Source organism: Mytilus californianus, unplaced genomic scaffold (genome assembly GCF_021869535.1).
Source record: "Mytilus californianus isolate M0D057914Y unplaced genomic scaffold, xbMytCali1.0.p SCAF_6, whole genome shotgun sequence".
NCBI lineage: Eukaryota > Metazoa > Mollusca > Bivalvia > Mytilida > Mytilidae > Mytilus > Mytilus californianus.
Window position 1 is genome coordinate 75,378,759 of NW_026262712.1, and position 25,233 is coordinate 75,403,991.

At 32.3% G+C, this 25,233-nt stretch overlaps 1 protein-coding gene across 3 annotated transcripts; it reads left to right on the forward strand.

Annotated features, from left to right (window-relative positions):
• The first annotated feature begins 6,056 nt into the window (after positions 1–6,056).
• Positions 6,057–24,170, forward strand: LOC127705036 (glutamate receptor ionotropic, kainate 3-like). Of its 3 annotated transcripts, XM_052209283.1 has the most exons (10): positions 6,057–6,675; positions 10,361–10,548; positions 11,307–11,492; positions 12,592–12,777; positions 14,798–14,892; positions 15,903–15,993; positions 16,847–17,174; positions 18,300–18,517; positions 20,131–20,396; positions 22,820–24,170. In XM_052209283.1, the coding sequence occupies exons 1-10, from the start codon at positions 6,501–6,503 to the stop codon at positions 23,253–23,255; spliced, it is 2,169 nt and encodes a 722-aa protein (XP_052065243.1). In that variant the 5' UTR covers positions 6,057–6,500; the 3' UTR covers positions 23,256–24,170. The 3 variants fall into 3 exon arrangements, with proteins under 3 accessions (XP_052065243.1, XP_052065245.1, XP_052065244.1); XM_052209284.1 differs by lacking the exon at positions 6,057–6,675 and having other exon boundaries at positions 10,471–10,548; positions 11,307–11,365; XM_052209285.1 differs by lacking the exons at positions 14,798–14,892; positions 15,903–15,993; positions 16,847–17,174; ... (1 more) ...; positions 20,131–20,396; positions 22,820–24,170 and having other exon boundaries at positions 11,307–11,365; positions 12,592–12,718.
• The last annotated feature ends 1,063 nt before the right edge of the window (positions 24,171–25,233 follow it).

Sequence of the window (25,233 nt, forward strand, 5' to 3'; positions counted from 1 at the left end):
GTGTACAAACCTGACGTCAAACTCGTGTACTATAAAAGAAGAGACAAATAATTTCACATTAAATCCTGTAACATTACATCTAAAGATAATTACAATCCAAAGTAAATTATATTACGATGTCAATGGACTAAATTCCCGCGCAAATGTCATCACTGGGATAGACCAAAACGAATTTTAGGTTTATGTATCATTCACTTTCCGATCAATTTACTCAGTTAAATAAAATATATGTGTTAACTATTTTTATATTGGTTTTGAATTTAGTTAATCTATCAGAAAAAAGGATTTATTTCTAGCAGATAGCCCTCAATACTATACACCAACTCGACACTAAAGCTATAAAACCCTAAAACATAATAGTATATGGAATCGTCCAAACGGATTACCTAATATTGATATAGGTGAAATATGTAGATTCAGAATTGTGTACACAGAAATAAGATCAGAAATAAAGTCCTATGTAAGGTGAAAACAATAACACAACTGTATAAAATCATTGTTTATTAAATTTGCTTGCATAAGAACCATGAAGTTAAAATTTATAACGATTACATTTATCCTGTCAACCCCTTTTCTTCATTGCATCAAGGCTTCCGTTGCTTTACATCGAGCAGCAATTCAACCAATCGGGGAATGTTAAGTTGGGACATACCTCTATTTTTGGAAGCGTGATCTTTACATCGAGGCTTGCGTTGCTTTACACCGAGGCCACAGTAGTTCGACCAATCGGGAAATGTTTATTACGGGCATGTGACCTATTGAACTGCAGGTTTTATAATATTTTAATCGAAATTGTAGAAAAATGAAATGTTGTTAGTACATACAAAACAGAAAATGATGAATACTTTTAGTAAAAGATAAATTGGATCCGGGTTCTGTGTATTCACATCATTTGTACAACTCTCCTTACTGATGCCATTTTTTGGAATTTCTGTGACCTAAATGGTTCGCGAAAATTAATATTTTATTATATATATAGTAAATAGTGTCATCAATTATGTAATTTGACACGTGTCTCACGGTTCACTGATTTTCGGCAATATCAAAGAAAAACCGGCACGTGTCTAAACATTGTCCATTTACTCATTTATTTATTTGTGATTCTTTTTCTATAAAATTTGGATTTTATGCATTAAATATCAATCTCTACCATAATATGATTTTTTTACACGTAACAACACCCCTTCTAGTCCTTAGTGGCATACTATAAGTTCTTAGTGCACTAAGTAGTCCTTAGCAGTGTTTAGACGCACCCATTGAGGATGAATAGCAATTTTGTTGAAAGTGATATACAACTGTTAAAAAAAGAATTTTGAAGTTGTGGAGCCATTAATTAATCAGATTTATCAATTCACAAATCATCGAAATATATGCATTAAAACGTGGCTAGTGCACTGGCATCGATTAATGGTTTAGTGACTCCACCCCTACAGTACCCAACAATCTGCTAACCGTGGTATCGACTTTGTTGCAACACTCCAAAGCAACATAACATAGTCTTGTTGTTTGTCATAGAAATATTATGTGTTGAATTTAGATATTGATAAATAATGTCCACTCTTAATTAGACCAATTTTGTCATATAAATTAAATAAACTGAATTGAAGAAAAGTCAACACAATTAAGGAAATGCCTCATTAAAGCTATAAAACTACGGCAAATACAATAGTTCGATACAATCTTCAATAAAGATTATTTTTATAGAACAGTTATAATGCGTATTGATTTTCATTCTTTCTTGTTATTACATATTAATTTTCAATACTTGAAAAGAGAATTTTGCACCTTAAACTTTTGCTAGGACATCGATAGAAGAAAAACAATCTTTGAAAAGTCTAAGCATAGTGTACTTAAAACATGTCTGTGAAGAATGTTGTTAAGTTCATTTTGGTCATACATATAATGATAATGTTAAAGTCGTTTCAGAATGATTAAATAAATATAAAATTTATTCTCTGGTATTAATTTCATTCTCTATATATCGATTCTATTTTTTAGTTTAAGTAAAACGAAATGTACAAATGAATATATATATAAAACATGACCAGTGCTGAGGCATCGATAAATTGTCAGTAAATACTTCCTAGGAAATAACTCTTTACATATACGTTTTTTTATCTATCTGCAGATGGTGAGCTTATTTTTTGTTTATGAATGTGTAATGGCGAGTTTACCGATCGAGTTTGTCAGCTTCGTTTCGACTGACGCAGTTTTCAAAGAATTGCTACTCTGAAAAGCTCGATCATTGGAACTGATTTTTTCTGGACCATTTCCCCGTTGTTTCTGTAGATATGGAGTTGAACGTTGATTCATTAGAGTTTAATTACAAGTAACAGATCATGTTCAGCATATGACCTATGGTTCATGGAAATACGATGGGCATTCGTGTCTTCCCACATGTCTAGTTTGTATTTAGTTTTAATTTTCATTTTTTAATCACATAAGATTGCTTAATCTATAATGAATTTTACAAGCTGGTTGATAAAGATGAAGATCAATAAAAACAATCAATCGTTGAGCTGTTATATATTTTGTTTTGTCATATGACTGAGATTGCATCGGTAATATATAGTTGTTTTCGCCTCAATTAAAATATCAGATTTAATATGTGCAACGAGTAAAAAATGTGACAATTGCGTTTCTAATGTAGCAAATTATTATTGTCATTAGTATTGTATACATTTTGTCAATATCCATCCAACAGGAACTCGGCCTACTTAAAACCATATAGTTTTACGACTATCAGGTTAATTATTAATATTATTAATATTAATATTATCATTATTATTATTATATGGAATGACCATCCCTACGCGATATTAATGGAAAAGGATTGATATTTCCTAATAATTATGTAAGTTGTTAACTTAGTTTTGTATGTCATTTTCAAGTAAACGCATACCAATATTTCAAATTTGCTCAATTTTTATGGAGATGACGGCTGAGTTTGTCCTAAGTCAGGAATCTGATGTTCAGTAGTTGTCGTTTGTTGATGTGGTTCATAAGTGTTTCTCGTTTCTCGTTTTTTATATAGATTAGACCGTTGGTTTTCCCGTTTAAATTGTTTTACACTTGGAGCCCTTTATAGCTTGCTGTTCGGTGTGAGCCAAGGCTCCGTGTTGAAGACGGTACTTTGACCTATGTTGGTTTACTGTTATAAATTTTGACTAGGATGGAGATTTGTCTCAATGGCACTCATACCACATCTTCTTATATCTAATGACGGCTGAGTTTGTGCTTGTTTAAAGTGATATGTCTTTTTATATTTTATTCTTAACTTTTAGAATGCTCTTAAAGTGGGTGCATGTCATTTCTGGCCGTTATGGTACTAAAATAATAAATAACAAAATCTTGATATCAGTTTATAAGAGGAATCGTTGCTATTTACGTTCAATATATCAATACATTATGGCATTAGGGTGATGACATTTCCATATATCCCAACAATGAAAAAACAAAGTATTTGTAGGTTAATTAGTTCATTTTTAAAATAAAGCAAGATGTTATATTGAGATATATTTACAACAAATCAAGCCATGGTTACAAGATTTATTCCGGATTTTAGTGTAGATCGTTCAATGAATATCAGGGAAATATTTTTTTCGTTCAGTATTTTTTGTGTTTGCCCTGGTGTTATATGTGTAGAAATAGTGATTTTGTTTAATTACCCTCTTAGTGTTCTTTTACTTTTAATGTTTAGTACGAACGGACGTACGCAACGACCAATTTTTTTTTTTTAAAACACGATAACACAGTCGTTCTTTTTACTGAATAAAATCCAACAGATATTTAACTTAAGAAATTGATGATTTAACTTAAGTGAACAAGAAAGATCTATACAGATAGAAGTTTTAATGAAATATATTAACATTATGATTAATGACTGTTTAACGACCATCTATAAATACTACATGCTTATTTAAGACGATAGCATGATCATGTCAAATGAAAATAAAAATAAAGATATGTGGTATGACGGCCAATGAGACAACTATCCCTTTTTGTACAAAACCGACACTGTGAATCGAATGTATTGTAAGGGGCTTACTTGCTCGTAAGGTCCGCAAATAGATATTGGCTTTCAATTAGCTGTCAGTGACTGCGAGTATTCTCAGATCAGTTCTTTGTGTCTATTTTGTATTTAGGGATGTATAAATACACCGCAACATCCGGTCTGTGTTTTTGTTAGATATTTTTCTGCTTTGAATCGATCTGATAAGTTCAGCCCTTTTCAACTGATTTTTATAGTTTGTTCTTTTGCTGTGCTGTTACACCACTGTCCAAGGCTTAACAGGAGGGTTTGGCGCCAGCAAACAAGTTTAACCCGACCACATTCTATATGTGCCTGTCCCAAGTCAGGATCCTGTAGTTCAGTGGTTGTTGTTGGTTCATGTCTATCATATTTGTTTTTCGTAAATTGTTTTGTTATAAATTAGGCCGTTAGTTTTCTCAACTGAATTCTTTCATATCTTTCATGTCGGGGCCTTTTATATCTGACTATACGGTATGGGTTTTCCTTATTGTTGAAGGCCGTACGGTTGACTATAATTGCTTACATCCACTTCATTGGAACTTTGGTGGATAGTTGTCTCATTGGCAATCCTACCACATCTCCTTATTTTTATATAATTTATGTCATCCTGCCTGCAAACACGATATACTAAGTCTTGCAATTATCGCGTGCTTATTAGACATTTTCGAAAACTATTCGATACCGACACCTACGCCTATGCCTACAGGTAACCTTTTTGAGAAGGGGTCATCTCCATATGCACAACGACCACAGGCATTTAAAAACCAGATGGAATATCACAAATTCATTACTTAAAATAATCTAAAACTAATGAGAGCATTCGGTGTTTCTAGCTCCGATTCCGAACAAGAAATTATATATTTTTTTCATATATCTGCAACCAAGTTTTACGAGATCATTCATTCAGTATGTTTTGACATTCAAGTTGATACGGTCCATATATTTTTTTTGTCGGTGTAGGTATCGGTGTCGGTGTAAGTGTCTATATGGACGACTTTTCGAAAATGTCTAATAAAGAAGAAGCTTTATATGCAAATCTGTTAAAATATTCTTTATTTGACCCGCCCATGATCTCCTGCATTTGAGTCGAGCATGCTTCCATGATATCATTGAGTCGTGTTTTTTTTTCTAAAGACAATTATATCTATAGTGAAAACGTTTTATGTAACTAAACAGGGAAATACAATCAGACCAATTAAACTGGTTGCCAAAAAAGTATTTTCAACACCAGCAACACTGAAATCAATACTTTGGCACTAGAACAATTGCTCAGATTATGAAAGGTTGCGGTTTTCACAAGATTTGTTTGTTAAACGTATATAGATTTCGTTTATAATTACTTAACGTTATATAGTTAGATCATAATATAGGATGTGTAGACAAGGAGAACAGGACAATGGCTTATGGTTATATTTACACGAAATATTGAGTAGCTACGATCTTTCATTATCAAACTTACACAAACTTGTTCAATTCAAACACAACAGATGCATATGGTAATGTGGTATCTAGTCGACCCTTTAAAATTCTAGATCTTAATTTGTCCTTCTTTATATAGGAAAAAGACCATAGTTCCCTACAATCAAACTCTTCGGAAATAGAAAGTAGCACATGCTTTTTTTAAAAACAAAACCCTTTTTGTTACAATAACAGACATGAACTATAATATAAGGTATATAAGATTCTTTCCCAGTCCAATTTAGAAGATTAAATTGATGACGTTATAACAAATGCTGATAAATTTATTCTGAACAATTCAGAAGTATTGTATATCCATAGTGTGCTAATATCTATTATCGACGACTTATTGTATTATGATTATAAAAACCGGAAAATTTTATTACAAATAATAATATAATGCTTCATGGTCATTAACATCATCGTAAAACCAGGCTCTTTAATTCACGCAGTAAACATTAAATTGTGTCCTTAATAATCTATGAGAACTAATTATTCACATGTTTCTAACTTCTGTCATTTTATGCTGTTAGGTGAAATGTAAATGGTTTAAAAGTCATCGACGATAAGGCTTTTAATAAAACACATCAAAAGAGCATTTCCTGTACATTAGACACACCAGTAGGGGTTAAATGAAACATATGGAAGGACAAATCAATTAATAAGATTAAACAAGGGACATCACGTCCGAATAAACAACTAATTGGCATCTATTATTAAGTACATTTTCCACAGAGGAGCTTATTAGATATTTATTGTTCAGAAAGATTATTTACTCTTTTTCGATCAAATGGTCTTCGGATCATTTTTCGGATCAATCGATTTCTGGGAATTATAACTATTTATTTAATTGTTTTAAGTATTGATGTAGACCTCATCTGGAAATCTCACACTCGAAGGGATTATTCAATTTGTTTTTTCTAATAACAATTAAAATATAAAGTTTGAAAATTACAGTGTTATAATCTACAATTGTAGTTTTATTTATGGAATAATTGAAACAGGAAATATGACAGCACGTACAATGAGCTGTCCTGTGTTGAACAACTGTCCAAATCCAACCGGAAATATTGCGCATTTAGGACCTGCAATCAACAACATTAGCAGTACTGTTCAGACATTGATATCAGTGATAACCTACCTCAAGTGGTCATCCGTGTGTGTTGTCTTTGATAATGCTACAGGTAAGTTATCCTTTGTTATTGGCATAACCAGTGTTTCAGATAAACACAAGACAATTCAAACAGTTCAGTACATTTATAACCAGTGTTTCAGATAAATACTAAACAATTCAATTAGTTCTGTGTTTGTATCCAGCGTTTCATATAAACACTAGACAATTCAAATAGTTCTGTGTTTATAACCAGCATTCATATAAACATTAGACAAAATTCAAACAGATAATCATTAGAAAATTCAAAAAGTTCTGTGTTTATAACCAGCGTTTCAGTTAACACTAGACGATTCAAACAGTAATGTGTTTATAACCAGTGTTTCAGATAAACATTAAACAATTCAATTAGTTCTGTGTTTGTATCCAGCGTTTCATATAAACACTAGACAATTCAAATACGTGTGTTCTTATAACCAGAGTTTCAGATAAATATTAGAAAATTCAAATAGTTCTGTTATTAAAGTAAACATACTTTTCCATGCGTTTTGTAATCATAGTAGTAGAAGTTTGAATTATTCCTTGTTTGTTTGGAACAAAGCATGTCAGCAGTTTATACGTTTAGTTGTTGCCATTATGCCCTTTTCCCTAATACGCTTTCTTTCAACAGAGAACATAAGGATGGAAAACTGCATAAATTCAACATGTTTTGTCATTTCACGATGAAAGCACATATCATGACGTGGCTGCACAATTAACGTCATTACATAAAAAAAATCTTGTTTAATCATCTTCATTTCTTAATTTTATCAATTGTCCAAACATGATGTGCATATTAGAAATAGTTCGAAAGGCTTCATTTTCTTGGACCAACAATAGGCCTAAATACCCCTTTCCATGATAGTCTGAATTGTTTATGACTTTCTTAGGATTTTTCTCATAGTTTTCGTTTTCGGTTTTCGTGAAAACGGTTCCTGAATATATAAATATTTGTGCAACAGTACTGAAAAAGATACATACAAATATTAGATGCAATAATATCATACAGAAAGGTCAATCGGCTTGAATGACGTTATTGAACAATCACCGAATCGTCTATAACGCCGGGTGACGTAGCAATTTAAGCCTAGTAACATAGGGAACGTACGGGAAACTGCACGAACTTGAGTGTTAACCTATTGACACTGACCATGACCAATTGTTGTGTCGCATTATTTTTTTAAGTCTATAATTATTTTCTGCTCAGGGAGAGTCCTAGCGTTAAGTTTCTCCTGTTATGTTGATAAATGTCACGAAATTTTCGTAATGATTCTATTACAACAAGAAACAAATCTGAAAAAAAAACATTTGTCAAGCATGAAAAACTATATTTCATACACATAATTATTACAGTAGAAATTGTGAATGGTAACTTTGTAAAGAAAATATTGCAGTTCTTAGACAATAATGTCTGCTTTGATAAACAGAAATGATTACTTAAACCACCGTGGAATAAAGAGCTTTGGAATCATATCACGTTTGGTGAATTATATTTCCCTCTCATGACCTAAACATTCATTTTGAATTATTTTCTTATGATTAAACTGAACTCAAACATTGTTGTGATCGATTATTTGCACTTATCTATGTAGTGTAACTTACATTTCATGGACATTTTTGTATGATTGAAAAACATAGAAATAACATTAACTGAGTAATGGCTGCTACATGCATTTTCATTACGGTATCATGTAAATGTGATGCATAAATATCCTGTAGAGTACTAGACCTACACGATTAATGGGATGTTTAAGATATCTGACTCATAATTCTGACTCCGAGCCGCCCAGTCTTTCCTTTCTCTGTTAGATATACAGAAATATTAAATATATAGCAATTTATACAGTCGATAATTTTTAAAAAAGTAAGTGAGCCTGCCATTCGATAAAAAAAACGACAAATGTCCTTAATCCATCTGAAACTATTTCCATATCAAACGCGTGTCTCCGAAATAATCTTTTAAACGGTCACACTCAAGACCACAAGTTGAGAAGCCAAAAATATGTAACACAAGACATGGCCCAAACAGAACAGACAAAAACGTTTAACCTTACTATATGTAGCATAATATTAACTGTTTGTATTTGAAATATGGTATCTTTGTTATCTGTTGGGACATAAAGACAGACGATGTACTTCAAAGAAACATTGCTCTACTCCTTAAAGGTGCCAAAGTTGGAGAAATGTTTTAAATACTACCACCCTAAATTTCCTGATTTCGACTGGTAAGCTACCTTAATAGCGATTTTAAATTCGTTAATTGCACGCGTTTCTCGTCGTACATTAATCCGTTTCTTTGATGTCCAAAATTGATTGTAAAATAGTCAAATATTTTTGCACAATATCGAATTTTGAAGAATACAACTATTCCATCACGAAGAATTTTTAAAAGAAGTTTAAAAATATTTAAAAATCAATTATTGTTATCTTTGTTGTATCTTTGATCAATACAATGTATTATACGCATCTAATATTTTACTGTTTTTTCAGTGAAGAACTCGGAAAACATTTTGAAATCAGCTAATTGTATAGCCGACTATGCAATATGGGTTTTGCTCATTGTTCAAGGCCGTATGGTGACCTATAGTGTTAACTTTGATGTCATTTGGTCTCTGTTTGAAAGTTGTCTCGTTGGCAATTATACCACATCTTCTTATTCTTATATATATATATATAAAGAACATCCGTTGTTCGACCTGCTAGTCAAATGCGTTTTGTTAAAATATATTTTTTCACTCATTTGGTCTTTTGGAAAATGTTGTTTGTGCTGTATTTAGACCCCTCTACCAAGAAATTTGTTTTGCATGCACACGTATAAAAATTGCGGTTTTTATCCAACGCAATCATAGGATAGAACGTCGTTTTCAATTTAGACTTGTATATATATATATACAGTATTTAAAGTAGATATTCAGCTTTAACCCTAGGAATTGTAATTGGGTTTCTATTTTCATTTTATAATTTCAAACTATACAATCACGACATTAGAATAAAACATGTAAAGAAATAATTAATTATTTAGGGTCTGAGCAGCCTGATCAAGCGTGGGCCTTTATGTTAGAAAGAAAATACAGAATTGTTTCGGCCAATTTATATTCGTTGCAAATAGATACAAGTAACATAAACTCGGAAGCTCTTAATGACAATACAATTTAATGTAAAACAAACAGTTCGTTAGATCCACGTCATTTGTACTCTGGTGGATAATTGTCTCATTGGCAATCATACCACATCTCCTTATTTTATGTAGGATGCATGCATGCTTCAAACACAATAGCATTAACAGCATAGATAAAATCATTATAAGCACTGATAAGCATTATAAATCCTAAAGCAAATCTATTTTAGAAAAGACATGTAATTTAGATTATGATAAGCAGCATGTTGTTAGAAAATAAGCGCATACTGCAGTATTCCAGAAACCATCTTCCTTGTACAGTTGTGATGAAACTCATATAAAAATAATGTTTATGCTATTATGATGAAACTCATATAAAAATAATGTTTATGCTATTATTTAGGATATTTAAAAATCATTTAACGAAAGTTATCAAAATTTATTTTAATATCGTTTGCTGTTTTCTGAATCTTAATCTATAAAACCAAGAAAATGTCAATTTTGACTCTTAAGCCTAATCCAAATCAATAAATCTCTTTTTTAAAAATAATTATTCAACTTTTTTAAAGTGTAATAATTACAGTAATTACATATTTTACAGAACATGAGGCAGTAGATTTACAAAATAGTTTATCAACTATTGGAATATTCGCTGTACTGTACAGAATGGAGGAAGTGACATCGTCTCAAATAGATGCACTTTCGCAAAATGAACCGAACAGAGATCCAGATAGATTAAATTTTACAGTCTTATGCCGCCTTAGTTCATGTCAGTCATTTCTTGAAAAGGTAATCATATTCATCTATTGCGGTTATCAATTTTTCCTTTCGTAAATTATAAATTTTGTTTTAAATTTTACGGTAAACATTTTTATTCTCACCTAGACACCAACCTTATCAACTGCAAGCGAGGCGAAATTTCCAAATATTTTGAAATTTTTTATGACACCCATTGTGTTACATAGGGAATGGGAAAATCCGTTGATAAGTCACGGCTATGAAAACTGATTGTATCCGAGGTTACCTGTGACAAAGATAGTATATATATATAATACAATATAAAAAAGACATTTGAGTTGTAATGAGACATCCAATGTTTACAAATGAAAATAACACTTTAAATAAATCTCGGGCGTCCGAAGCGCTTTTCTTGGCTTATCCATCAGGAATGCTCAAATCTAACATTTGAAACCCAGGAATGTATACATACGTACTGAGAAATGTTAGGAGCTAGAACATACCCTATTCCGTATAGTAAGCTATACAAGGCCCCGGGATAACAAAAAAAGAAAACCAACGATTTAAGCTTATGACATTAAACGGAAATATATTATGGCAGACAGTTTCCAATGGACAACCACTGGACTGCAGGCTCCTGTTTTGGGTCAACCATATAAAGAATGTGGTGGGGATTGAACATGTTTGTGAGCACTCAAACCTCCCCAAATCTATGTAAGTCGCGCATTAGGACAAAATCTGAAGAAACTATGAAAATCATGTCCATGTCGTTATTACTCAGATCAAAATAGCTTTTTTTTTTATTTCAGCCTTTCGATTTTGGACGGAAAAACGTTTGGAGGAATTCCTTACTGTATTTTTCCAGTTGGTTAGTTGGTATATTTGACACAGGAAACTTGACGATCCTAGAAAATAATAGTAGTTGTGCGTTTGATAATATAGCTATTATAAAATATCCGACAATAATGTTGAAAAGTCAGCAACAACGGCAAGCGGTAAAAATTATACTATTCGTTATTAATCCAACTTACATATTACCACCTCGGTGGTTTAGTGGTAGCATGATCGTCTCGAGTGCGGAAGGTCGTTGGTTCGAACCTCGGCCGGGTCAAACTAAAGAGTTTTAAATTGATATTTGCTGCTTCTCCGCAAATACGAAGCTTTAAGGATAAAGAGCAAAAACTGGTCGCATCGGAATCAAATTAATGTGTCCGGGGAGGGTAACATGTCTTCTTACGGACTGTTACCGTGTGAACTAGCACGTGTAAAATCCGACTCAGTGTGTCTCTCTAGTACAATGCAGAGCTAATATTCATATTCAATTCGTCCTGATTATGGACATTAAACATCCATCCATCATCATCATCATCATCATCATCATCATCATCATCATCATCATCATCATCATCAATTTACATATTCGAATACATTAATCAAGTAAAATGTATATTAGAAAGAAGAAAAAAACTCAATGTTTACACATACTTCTCCATACAAATTAACTCTAAAACTGAGAGATACAATAGAAACATATGGGACTGCAAAGTTGATATTGAATTTTCACAAAATCAAATCATATTAATGTAGCTTTCAAATCAATGAACTTTTGAAATGGAGAAATGGCGTCAATTGAAACATGTGTTACATATTAAGTACTATTGTACGCTCTTGTGGACTGTGTGATTGTATAGAAGATCTAATAAATACCAGATCAAATCAAACCAGAGCGCTTCAACTCAGCAATTTCAATTGGTTAATATTCTTAATTTTACATTGGCGATCCAAAACTCATTTAAAAAATGATTAACGCTGTCATACAGGACTTTCAATACATTATTCAAGTCAAGTGGTCCAGCATTGAAGAGTATAGTTTCTGACTAGGTGAATATAATATCCAGTAGGGTTCAATAAAAAACCTTTTGGGCACTATCGCCTCAACGTATGCTACTAAATTCGAACATAATGAAATGATTAAGACCTGTCTCTGTATCAAACAAAATACCCTACACAGCTTTTATAATTGTTTTTTTTTACAATACATCAGTTAAGTTGAAAACGTCTATTGATCTTGTAGTATTTCTTATATGCCTTCAGGTTAAAGCTGCTGCTCATGATTGTGAATGGTTCCCAATCCAAACGTTGATGTGGCATAAAACAGGGCGTGGTTTATTGCAGATTGGATTTGTTCATTTAAATGGAAGCTTAATAAAAATAAAAGACATATTTCCGAATGTAAGATTTGGCTATAATCAAAGGAAAATTCTTGTCAGCACCCTACCAGTGAGTAAACTAACATTTTATGTATTGCCAAATAAATAACACAATCTGATAAAGTATGCACCACTATTTCACATTTGAATAATGTTTGGGGGATTAAGGGATCATTAGTTGTCTTTGGGACCAAATAACATTCATTTGACGTCCATTTTCTCTGAACTAGTACATATTTTTGTTTAGAGGCCAACAAAAGCCGGCCTCCGGGTGCGGGATTTTCTCGCTGTGTTGAAAACCCATTGGTGGCCTTGGGCTGTTTTCTGCTCTTTGGTCGGGTTGTTGTCTCTGACACATTCCCCGTTTTCATTCTCGATTTTATGTATTAGTCCCAGGTAGTCTATCATTATATTTCAAAACGTCTGTCACTCAGGATGACCCAGTACGATAAAGATAGATAATAACAGTATATAAATTTGATGCGTCCAAAGCGATTTTCTAGATTTATCTTCATCAACAACATTCAAAGACATGTACTTGAAAGCCAAGATGAATACGTACCTTATAGCCAAACCCATCTAAGTTCAACTTTGCACGAAGGAGTTGGAATCTTAGTTTCTTAATAATTTATGATAAACGGACAATTTTAGAAAGGTATATTTTAAATCATGTCGGTACCGAAGCACTGACTACTGAGCTGATGATATATTGGGAGATTTGTTGTCCACCAGCACCGGTAACACAGTGCTATAAAACATGAAAACGACACTTTATAAATTTGTTGCGTCCGAAGCGTTTTCCTGGATTTACCATCATCAGGAACGGTAAAAGCCGCATATTTGAAAGCCAATGATGTATAAGTACCAAAACACATAAAACGCTATATGACCAAAAGGAGCTAAACATGAAATAACTAAAATAGAGATAAAATTGAACAAGTATGTTTTAAAACTATTTTGTGGTTGAGACAAAGTACAAGCAATAACTAGACAAATGACTGTATGTTATATGATATCAACACATAATTACTGTCTTAATAGCAATTCAGGCTGGAAGCCCATTTTGGTGAACTTTTTGTTTTATATTTAGCATATTCGATATAAAACGAAGTGATTAACAACGAAAAAAATATTTAGCAAATAGCCGATAACAAATACCAATTAGCCACAGTTATTAACTGAATAATCAGTAAAACCACCTTTTGAACATCTCAGGCGAAATCAAAAAAGTATATCAGTCGTAATATGCGTTGGTACAGATCTTGACGACTCAACACATATATAATTCATACGTAGCAATCTCAGGGATAGTTATTAAGTCAAAGTTCAATATGATAGTGCCGTGTTGTTGGTACATTTAATTTCAACTTCCCTGAGGCAAAGGAATACTGAAGTGGTTGAGAGATTTCAAGTCACCGTTAAATCGAGTGAAAAAGAAAACAAACCCAGGAAAAAGAAAAGAAGATGATGATCAAAAAGTATTTACAGGATCACAACCTAAAAAGTAAATATTCCCCCAATCATGCTATGAATAATGATTTTGATAGCAAATGTTTATCATACATAAACTGCAGGTCTCTTTTGGAGAAGTACATCCAAGTTTTTTTTTCAATATTAGAAAAAATATATGTATTATAAACACGGTCCGGACAAATGGGAACATTTTATTATTTTTAATCACACTACAGAATAAGACAAATAAATTGAACATTTGTTCATTAAGTAAATTTTTGGATTTTTTTTTTCAATGTCGGACAAGTAAGAGTTAATGTTTAAAAGAAGATTTAAAATGAATTCATTCCTCTTAATTATCATTTATTTAAGATTACTTCATGTTGCTCATCCTCTGGGCACAGGTAAGGGACTGCGACTCGCTTTTCTTGTCTGTTTAGTGATTGTTAACATATCTAAAATATTTTGCGTCATACTCTTTTAAAGACCATAAAATGTAGGATAAAAAAATATTCTTAACCGACTGAAATGGGTTTTGTGTTGTGTTGTGTTGTGATATTTGCTTTTGTTTTGTTTTTTCTTTATCTCATCACTAAATAAATAATCCACTACATTAATAACATTATCGAACCTTTCAGTGGCCACCATTTGTTATACTGGATAACAAAACAAAACAGTATAGTGGAATAACAATTGAACTGCTGAAAGAACTGTCTAACAGTCTAAATTTTACGTATGTATTTTGACCATATTTGTGTTTCAGTTTTCTGAAGCTGAAACTTATATCAAAAACAGATATATTATTTGTAAATGAAGTAAGTTTTTACAACTTTAATTTAGTTTTCACAAATTTTAAGGGCTTATAATTAGAGATCAAGATGTTTCAACTATCTTATTTTACATATGTATCTGCTACAAGGAATAATATTACATGTTCCAAATACATTGTACTCTTTCCGGTTTTGTCGTATGCGCATATCTATTCACTATGCACTATTTTTTTTTGTGTTCAGAATATCATTCTATACAATGATTTGTACAAGTTTTGGCTTTAAATGAACTATAATACATTGATGTTTTACACTATTTATGATTTGGCTTCTTGATTCTATCTTGAAGAACATTGACCATTTTCTAAAAGAGAAATTAAGTAAGAAGGCATAATAACCTATAGTTGTTAATTTCTGTGTCATTTGGTCTATTGTGGAGAGTTGTCTCATTGGCAATCATACCACATCTTCTTTTTATAATTTATCAGCAACAAATAATTTCTTTTTTCAAACCAATGTCTTAGTTATATTTAGTTGTGTTCTGCTCCAGATACCCACCCTACACATGGTATTAGATTTTCAAAACGGGTGCACCACATAAGCAAGTGTTTACCTCCAGGCGGGAGAGGTCCAAGGATTACCATATTTCTATATCCTAGTCAACCCTTGGAATGAAGCGAGGAACATAGCCCTGTGTGCACCTCCAACGCTTCTATAACCCTCAATAAGTACAAAAACGAAGTATATTCGCTTAACTACATACTAATGCTACAAACATGAAATACAGTGTGACGTTGCCATTAAGAGCAAGTGTAGTTATGGATCTTACATTGTCTTGGAATACATCAACAGAATAACATGTAAGAATGGTCTTGGCAAATAAAAAAATCATTCTCCTGTCTCATCCTCTTAAATTGTCACCTTAGATTTTTGTTAAATCAATTTTAATTCTATCCTCCCTTTTACAATAAAGGTATGAAATAAAACCACCGCCGGACGGGAAGTGGGGTGTAGGATCTGATAATAACACGTGGAATGGGATGATAGGACAACTACAGCGAAGAGTGAGTAAGACAATATTTCTAAATCAAAAGTCAATTTTCCTCATTCAAAAGTTAGTTATTGGCTGTGTTTCAACAAGATAATCCTAGTCCTTTCTTTTTTCTAACAAAATTGATAATCTATTAAAATAGTATTTGCAGGCTGTTTTCATGAAATGTTCATCTTAATTCCAAATATTAATAATTTAAATTTATCTTAGATACCATGTTTCCACAGATTAATTGACGAGAAAATGCATTCATCAAACTAAGTATGCCCTTCCACACTTAATGTAAATGTAATATCGTAACTTTCTGAAGAATATTACCTAAATGGTAGCTCTTAGGTAGGTAATATGAAATTTACTAATAATGTGTCTACATTCAGGGCGGATTTAGAGTTTAATAAATGAAAAAAAAGGCATTTGCATGTATTGTTTAACACCGTATATTGATCATTTTTCATGTTTCTTTGCATCTATTGGTGCTGTCTCAGTAACGTTTGATCCATGTGTTTTTTTATTTGTATGTATACTATGACTAACGATAAGAAAGTCATCAGCACCAGAGCCTCTTTCATTTTGAACTTGAAACAGATCCATGGGAAAAAACATCATTATACATTCTGGGCTTTTCAATCAGGTATTCAACCAATAAAAAATAACAATATGAGCATATTTCGCTGTATCGTGTAAAACGTGAAGAAAAGGCGTTGACAAAGTTTGATAATTGCTTACATCAAAAGATGCACTTTCATTTTATTCTTCTTCAAATTTTGATCAAGACATGTGATAATATCGTAATCTAGTTAAGATAAAATGCTTTGTAAACCACTTGTTACAAAAATAAGTAATTGATTCAGTAGTCTCATTTCCAGGAAATAGATATGATAGCAGCACCTTTGGGAATTCAGTCACATAGGGAAACAGTAATGGATTTCACGCATCCATATTACTACGAGTTTTCTGCTATCCTTATGAAGAAACCTAACCCAAATGATACACGCTGGGCAACATTACTTGATCCTTTCAGTCCTAAAGTATTAATGTACATAGGAATTTCATTACCAGTTGTATCGCTTTTCCTGGTGGCATTCGAGAAGTATAACCCATTTTACGGTTACGTTCAGAACCGAATGAAGACTAGAGGACTTCATCACTTCTCAGATTCGTTTTGGTATATGTATGGTGCATTGCTAACTCAAGGTAAACTGTTATTGTTCTTATTTTCGAAATTTCAAATACTCAAAAGTTAAAATAATAAAAATAATTTCAGACTGTTTACATGAGCTTCAAGTTGAATGGATTTATTGGAAGGTTTTAATGAATCTATCAAACTCCTATAAATGGTAGTAAAGTAAATGAAAAAGTGGAAATATAAACACAAATGAATATTGGGTATCCTCCTCTACATTATGTGTTTTCACAGCACGCAAGACAGTGATACCTCGCTGAAATTACACTAGACGATAAAAAGAGTCGCCATCAATAATCTTACTCTAAGTAATATAGTTCATGCTACAGTTTCTTTGAATAGCACCTAAGCAGAAAAAAAAACAATGAACACCAGATCAGTAATGTTACGTTTACTGGACACTTAAATAGCCGTGCCATATTTACCGCCTCCGAGCTATCTTTCTGACTATTATTTCGCCGACCATGTGAACAAAACGGAAAATATGTTGTTATAAAACAAATGAAAGCATATTAGAATATTTTTGTAGCTTTATTCAATATGGTATTGAATTGTAAGGAATCATGTTGTGTTTTCTTTTCTTCTTTTTTATTTTTCATTCGTAACTGAAAAGAGATGTTTCTGTTATTGAATGGTATGAAATAAAGGAAAATGAAAATAAATATAACGTCAGATTGAAATCCATTCACATGCAGATATGAATTATAAGGATAATACAAATATGCGTTTTACTTTTACAAGTCAAATCATACAAAGAATTGTTTTTATTACAAATACATGTGCCTATATTCGTGCAAAAATTTACTAAAAAAGTATAACAAAAATACCTAACTCCAAGGCAAATTCAAAAAGTAAAAGTCCATAAAAACTGACAAAATCAAATACTATCAATCAACGGAACAAGTGAAAAACAACTGCCATATACCTGATTTGGTACATGCATTTTCCGAAGAAAATGGTGGGTTAATCATGGTGTTATAGCTAGCTAAACTTCCCACTTGCGTGACAGTTGTTTATAGTTACGTTATATTGACAAAATTGGGTGATCAACATTAACAGGTATCATAGGTTAATGTGGAATCAACCTGCGATATAGTTATATTTACTGGTATTTCAGCTATTTCTTTGATTTACAGGCGGAGAACATATAGCCAGGTCTTCGGCTGGACGAACACTCTTGAGTTTCTGGTGGATTTTTTGTATTATAATGGTGGCAACATACAGTGGCAACTTTGTGGCCTTTCTAACAGTCTCCAAAACAAAATTACCGTTTACGAATCTTGAAGGACTAGTTGCTCAGAGTTCCTATAAATGGGGCACAGCAGGGGCAACGATATATGAAACAATTTTCAAGGTACTCCCTAAAATGTTAACAAAAACCAACAGATAAAGACTGACGAAGAAGAAGAATTTTATTAGCTATATCTTTACAATACACGTGATACCTTCTAAATCTCATGCTTATAATTTTTACTTGTTTTCGTTTATTGCAGTCTCATTGTTTAAAAGACAACTTTTCCAAAATAATTTATAATTTTCATTTTGCTTCATTGTCAAACCAGAAGGTTATCATTTAAAAAAAATATTTTCATTTTTGAAGCGATCCCTTCGCCTTATTGCTGGCTAAATTTATTAACATGATATGATAATTATTCCTTTGAGTTTAAAAAATATAGCTAAAATTCCATAAAAGATGGAAGCGCCTGTGTATTAAAAAAAACCAACAGTACTTTACCGATGTTCAAATCTCACAAATCTCATAAATTGATAAAGGAGACAAATCAAGATAACAAACAAAAACTGAGGGAATCGTTTGGAATCCAAAAAGTGCCAGATCGGATGTGATGACAGGCTAAACGTCTCCTGTAATGAATATGAACAGACTACATTCCCGATTAAGCCTTTGAATCAACTCCAAGAAGATTTTTTGCAAATTTGATTTGACGTTTTACTGTTTCCATCGATTTATATTGTGATTCAAGTGATTGATGTTCTTCATAATATCAAATGGCCATAAACACTACAATAAAACATAACTGGACTAATACAAGAATTTAAAAGTTCTACACATGAAATTTACAATACTGATGAAAATTCCAGATGTTATAAATAATATTCCTTAGTATTTGTATTATGTGCAATGTTCAACCAATTCATTATCTAAGAAAATAACTTTGCAATTTTCTTCTGAGTTTATCAAATAAAATAGTCAAGATTGACCGCTAATTAAGTCCCGTTCGTCACCGTAACCATAGGCGGATCCAAGTAGGGGCAGCCCCCCCCCCCCTTTTTGTGGGAAAAAATTGGAAATCACTAGAGCATGACTGGAGCGGGTCCCCTCTTCGGCAGTCAGTGGGCCCCCCTTATGAAAATTTTTTGATCCGCCACTGGTAACCGTGTACCTTGTTTAAACTATATTGTGTAATCCATTTGAGGACTATGCTATAAGTACTGAGTCATTACTGTATGAAAGAAAGGACAGTGTAATGTCACATGATTACAGTACTTTTCAAATGGATGTTAAGTCATTTATATAAACAAAAAATAAGTAAGGGTTTAAAATACAGCTCTTTTATGTCCAAGCTATAGAAGGGGACATTTCAGTAATACCATCAGGAAATTTAAATGCAAATAGAATTTCTAATGGATCTCTTTTAAATTTCCAGAGTGCCCTTTATGTTATGTTTGAATTGTTTGTATTCCTAGTGTGATAAACGCTAACTTGAAATCAATGAAAAGGCATTTATTTAGATGATTTCAAAGCATTATCGATGGTTAAATACTTATAAATATTTTTGTTGAAAAAACGATAAAGAAAATAAAAGGAAGGAAAAAGAAGAAAAATCGAACAATTAACAGTCATGCATGTACTTTTTCCAAAAAAAAAAAATAATGTTTAAAACTTGTTCATTGAATTGAAGCGACATTTGAACAAGTTTTTTTCAAATTTTGGCATTTTTTCAACAGAATTCTGAGTTAGAAGAAAGAAAAGAACTTTGGCGTGGAATTATAACATTCAATGCGACTGATCCGTCCATATTAAGTAGTGATCCTGAAGTACATATTACAAAGGTATTAAAAGGAGAATACGCTTATGTTGCTGATAAAACATTCATGGATCTTGTAATGACGAACAACTGTGATTTAGCCATTGCTACATCCGACATTTTACCTGTCCAATATGCTATTGGTCTACCTAACAATTCTCCATTTGTTCAGATGTTCTCTGATGAGTAAGTATTTTACTGATATGCAATAGCAGAACAAAATGAAAATGAATGTAAATGTATTGAACAAATAAATAAATAAATACATAAATGGCAATAAGATGACAACCGAAGATGGTTATTAGTATCATACTTACTGAAATAACAATCATTTCAAATCAATGTTTATATATATATATATCAAAAGGAATTTTCAATGATTTAAAAGTCTTTGTTTTTAATGTGTTATACATAATGTGTTTAATAAAAAAAAAAGTCTAAATCAAATACGACACATTAGAGGTTAGGATTAGAACTGTTGGATAGATGAAAGACATGGCAATGTTGATACACCTTATTTACCACTGATATTCCAATTCAACAGCGAGTGATCCCTTATTCGTTCTGGTATCAGTTATTAATAACCACAACAGTTGACAACCAGAAGTGTCATAACTGGTAACAACAGTCATTGAATGCCAAGTATGAAAGCATTTACTGTAAAAATACAAATAGTCTCTGAGATCAATATCTTCCAAAACTGATACATTAAATAAATTATTTTGACAGATTATATAATTCGTTCAGAGAAAATGTCTTTTAGATATAATCCTCCCTTTCACACTCAAAACACAGGAAAACAAACATTTTCAACGGAGCATGAAAATTTAGTTAAGTTGGATGTATCATGCACAATCTCATATGAATACAATGTTTGGTTATACAAACAGTTAGTTACCTTTAAGATGCGGTTTACATAATGTTGCACACGTACAATTTTATACTGAATGTATATACCAAATATATGTAGCCCATCACGCATGATTGTTGCGAAAATAACATGGCCACAAACACAACATGGTCACTGGAGTGCTCAAAAATTGAATCAAATCTTACTAAATAGGTGGATGAAAGACGAATATTTACTCCGCACACTTAATTCGTATTACTGATGACCTTTCGGCACCAAATTAGAATAGGGTCTATTGACCCTTTTTGAATGAAATTGTTTATTCTCAATAAAAGAGATAATTTTATTTTGTCGATACCACTGCTTATAGACTGCTATTCCTAGATGGTAGCAACAACTAAGCAGTCAGTGCTCCTGTCGAAAATATCATGTTTTCTAGCAAAAATATCTATTCTGCTCAACCACTTATTTCTTAAAACTAAACTGTGAAACATGATGCAATCTGTATTTGTCTTTATTTTTGTTGATCTTAAGTTAAGAATATCGCTAATTCCACATAAAGGGTCGAACTTTCTATTGTAAAATATTCTTTATTTTGGTCGTTGTCTATCTCGTTTCAGAATAATTGCTATACTTTAAAGTGGTCTTATTCAAATCTGGATGATGCAGATCTGGCCTAGAAATGGGGTTTGTCAAAAAATGTCTGTCACAGAAGCAAAGACAATTAAATTAATTGATATACAAATTGCATTTTATTTGATAGGCATAGGAGTTGGTTTGGCTTGTTTATTACTATTGTACGAATTTATTAGAAACAGGTGCTGCAAATGGCTACGCAGGAGTGAACGAATACAAAGAAGAAAACCAGTCCAATATATGGGAACAACGCCAAATATAAAAAAACTTGTTTTCATCAAATAGCACTGATTCACCTATAAATAGAGCTAATTATGTCCTTTTTTGGTAATATAGCTGGCAATATCTGGTAACAAAATAGACAAAATGCAAATAACTGATGACCTTTAGACAACAAATTGAGGTCACGGTCAGGTGGCCCATTTTTGAATGAAAATGTCTATTCGTGGGATACCTTTTCAAAAGGGATTAGTCTTATAAGACGCTTGTCGTTACTGCTGAGGCTTGACTTGCTAGTCCCCGAGGGTATCCTCAGCTTAGAAGCCAGTGCGTCGACGCTGACACGATTTATAACAAATTTTCCTTAAATTTTCTGTTGATAAAGTTAGAAAATATTTTAAAAATAAGGATCCAACTCACTCATGTAAAGTTGACCTTAGGCGGATTTGGCTATTTTTTGAAGGTCAAAAGTTCCTCAAGTAATCATGTAGGTATACATTCTTTGCTTTCTAAAAACATTTTTTGTTCTTGGTGAATGTATATCCAGTAATTAAACGCTTCGGAAGTGCCAAATACATTAGGCGTATTTTTCATTTGCAACCGTTTTCAGAGTCAATGGAAAAGCAATACATTTTGTATTTTCTATAGAAATGATAAGTTTTAAAGTCGCAGGCGAGATGATAAGAGGAGGATTCAGCCGAGCACATCATCTTTTTTCTTCAAAGTATTAGATCGCTTCACTGCTTTTTTCTCTCAAAACTAAACGCACGTTGCAACCTTCATTTGTCTTGTTTTCATGATATTATGTTAAACTTAAGTTAAGAAATTCTCTTATTCCATATATAAGGTCAAATTTCATACTCTAAACTATTCCTTATTTAGTTCGTTGTCTATTTCGTTTCAGAATAATTGCTATACTTGAAAGTGGTCTCATTCAAATCTGGATGATGCAGATCTGGCCTAGAAATGGGGTTTGTCAAAAAATGTCTGTCACAGAAGCAAAGACAATTGAATTAGTTGATATACAAATCGCATTCTATCTAATAGGACTAGGTGTTAGTCTGGCTTGCTTATCGCTTTCTTACGAATTTATCAGAAACAAATGCTGTAAATGGCTACGAAGAAGTGGACGAATGCAGAGAAGAATACCAGTCCAATATATGGGAACAAGACCAAATATAGAGGACTTCTTTTCATCTAATAGCAATGATTCTCCGATGAATCGAGCTATTTCACAACAAATTGGCAATAGTTGGGCACATAACAGACAAACTGAATCAAATGTGGCTACTGTTTCACCTAGAATAGATGTGTATGCATTGGATGGACTGGTCGAATAAGAAAGAAAAATACAATTGTTATTAATAAACAAGTTTAACTCTAATTATGATCCGTTTAATGCAAAATATGATAGTAAACAATCTGTGTGATTATTTTCTTTAAGAACAGGACTTGAATAATGAATCAGCTATTTATCATTATTTAAACGATTCACATTCAGTTTGGCAGTTTTCATTGTCCGTTCCTCTACCCGTCTGATAGTTAAGATGTATTGCGATGCTACATAATTTCAAATTAACAATTGAGATGATGATTACAATTCACAATTATGTTCTCCCCTCATACATTTTTATTAATATCTTTAGGAAAAAGAGATACAATATAATAATGTCTAGCTGCTTTTAGTACATATTTTTTCTTGGAACGAAATTGCGTCTCATATCAATAGCTGATAAATACTACCTTTATTTCGAAGTCTTTAATGTTTCCATAATTTCAATAATTTTTAAAATGTGTGGTGTTATATATAATTACTTAAAACAATGTAAGACGCAGCGTAAACTTTCAATCAGCTGGACTTACGTGAGTAGGTATCTATCTAGGCAAAAGTAATACGAATACCGATGTGGCGTATACAGCAAAAGGATAGCAACCACACACTCAATCCCATACAAAATATCAACTTCCTGAAAAGTTTTAGATAACAAAGATCTACCTACCATCAACACATAATATACATATGTATTATAACGTTGTTGATGTATGAGTCTCCCAAATTCAAATTGATTCAGACAAAACCAAGAAGCAAGTCGGCCTGTACATGAAGAAAAGTTATTACAAACGGGATATCACATCCTCATTTCTACGGTGATCTTATTTAAAGAGCCTAATTAATTAGATACGATCCATGTAAACTTATCGATCCTTGAATGAACTTTTTTTTAAAGGTTATCAATTAAACACTTTTTATCGGATTTAACTGATTTTGTTTTTAATAATTCAGAATATGATTAATTTGTATTGCTAAAAAGTTGGAAGCAATTATGATCCCACATCCAGTATAGATAATTAAATCATGATGTCGCACAAGGTCATGCTTTTCTCAGTCTGTTTCTGACGTCTTTATAGTTATACTAAGAGATGCACTCTTAGAGATTGGAGCTTTGCATTTTTTTTCTTTTTAAATTGTTAGTTTATTGTCACTGTGTGGCTCTCCAAAGTCAGCAGCATGTAATTCAGTGTTTGGCGTTATTTGCTGTCTGTCATTTTTGTTTTTCGTTTTTTTTTTAATATTTTTAATCATGAATTATGTCCTTGGTTTTCTCTTATGAATTGTTTCATATTTTGTCATGCCGGAATTTTTAACGCTTGGTATACATGCACTTTTGGTTTTGCTAGCTGTTGAAAGCCGTACGGTGGTCTAAAAGTAGTGTAGATTATCGTCCTTTGTTGTTTGATGATGATCATGAAGATAATAATGAATTTGTATTTAACATCCAATGGCAAGCATTTATATCAGGACGAGAACATGTTAATGTGATATGAATATGAACCCTGCTTTATAGATAACCTTAGCCTTATTTGGCACAACCTTTTGGAATTTTGGGTCCACAATTAATGCTCTTCAACTTTGTACTTGTTTGGCATTATAACTATTTTGATTTGAGCGTCACTGATGAGTCTTATGTAGACGAAACGCGCGTCTGGCGTATTAAATTATAATCCTGGTACCTTTGATAACTATTTAAACCACTGGGTCGGTGCCACTGCTGGTGGACGTTTCGTCCCCGAGGATATCACCAGCCTAGTAGTCAGCACTTCGGTGTTGACATGAATATCAATTATATGGTCATTTATATAAATTTCCTGTTACAAAACTTTAAATTTTCCGAAAAACTAACTTTTGGCACAACTTTTTGGAATTTTGGGTCCTCAATGCTCTTCAACTTTGTACTTGTTTGGCATTATAACTATTTCATTTGAGCGTCACTGATGAGTCTTATGTAGACGAAACGCGCGTCTGGCGTATTAAATTAT

Coding starts and splice junctions, on each gene's coding strand:
- LOC127705036 (XM_052209283.1), top strand. CDS start 6,501: ATGACAGCACGTACAATGAGCTGTCCTGTGTTGAACAACTGTCCAAAT. Junction 15,994..16,846: donor TAGGACAACTACAGCGAAGA/GTGAGTAAGACA, acceptor TCTCATTTCCAG/GAAATAGATATGATAGCAGC. Junction 17,175..18,299: donor TGGTGCATTGCTAACTCAAG/GTAAACTGTTAT, acceptor TTTGATTTACAG/GCGGAGAACATATAGCCAGG.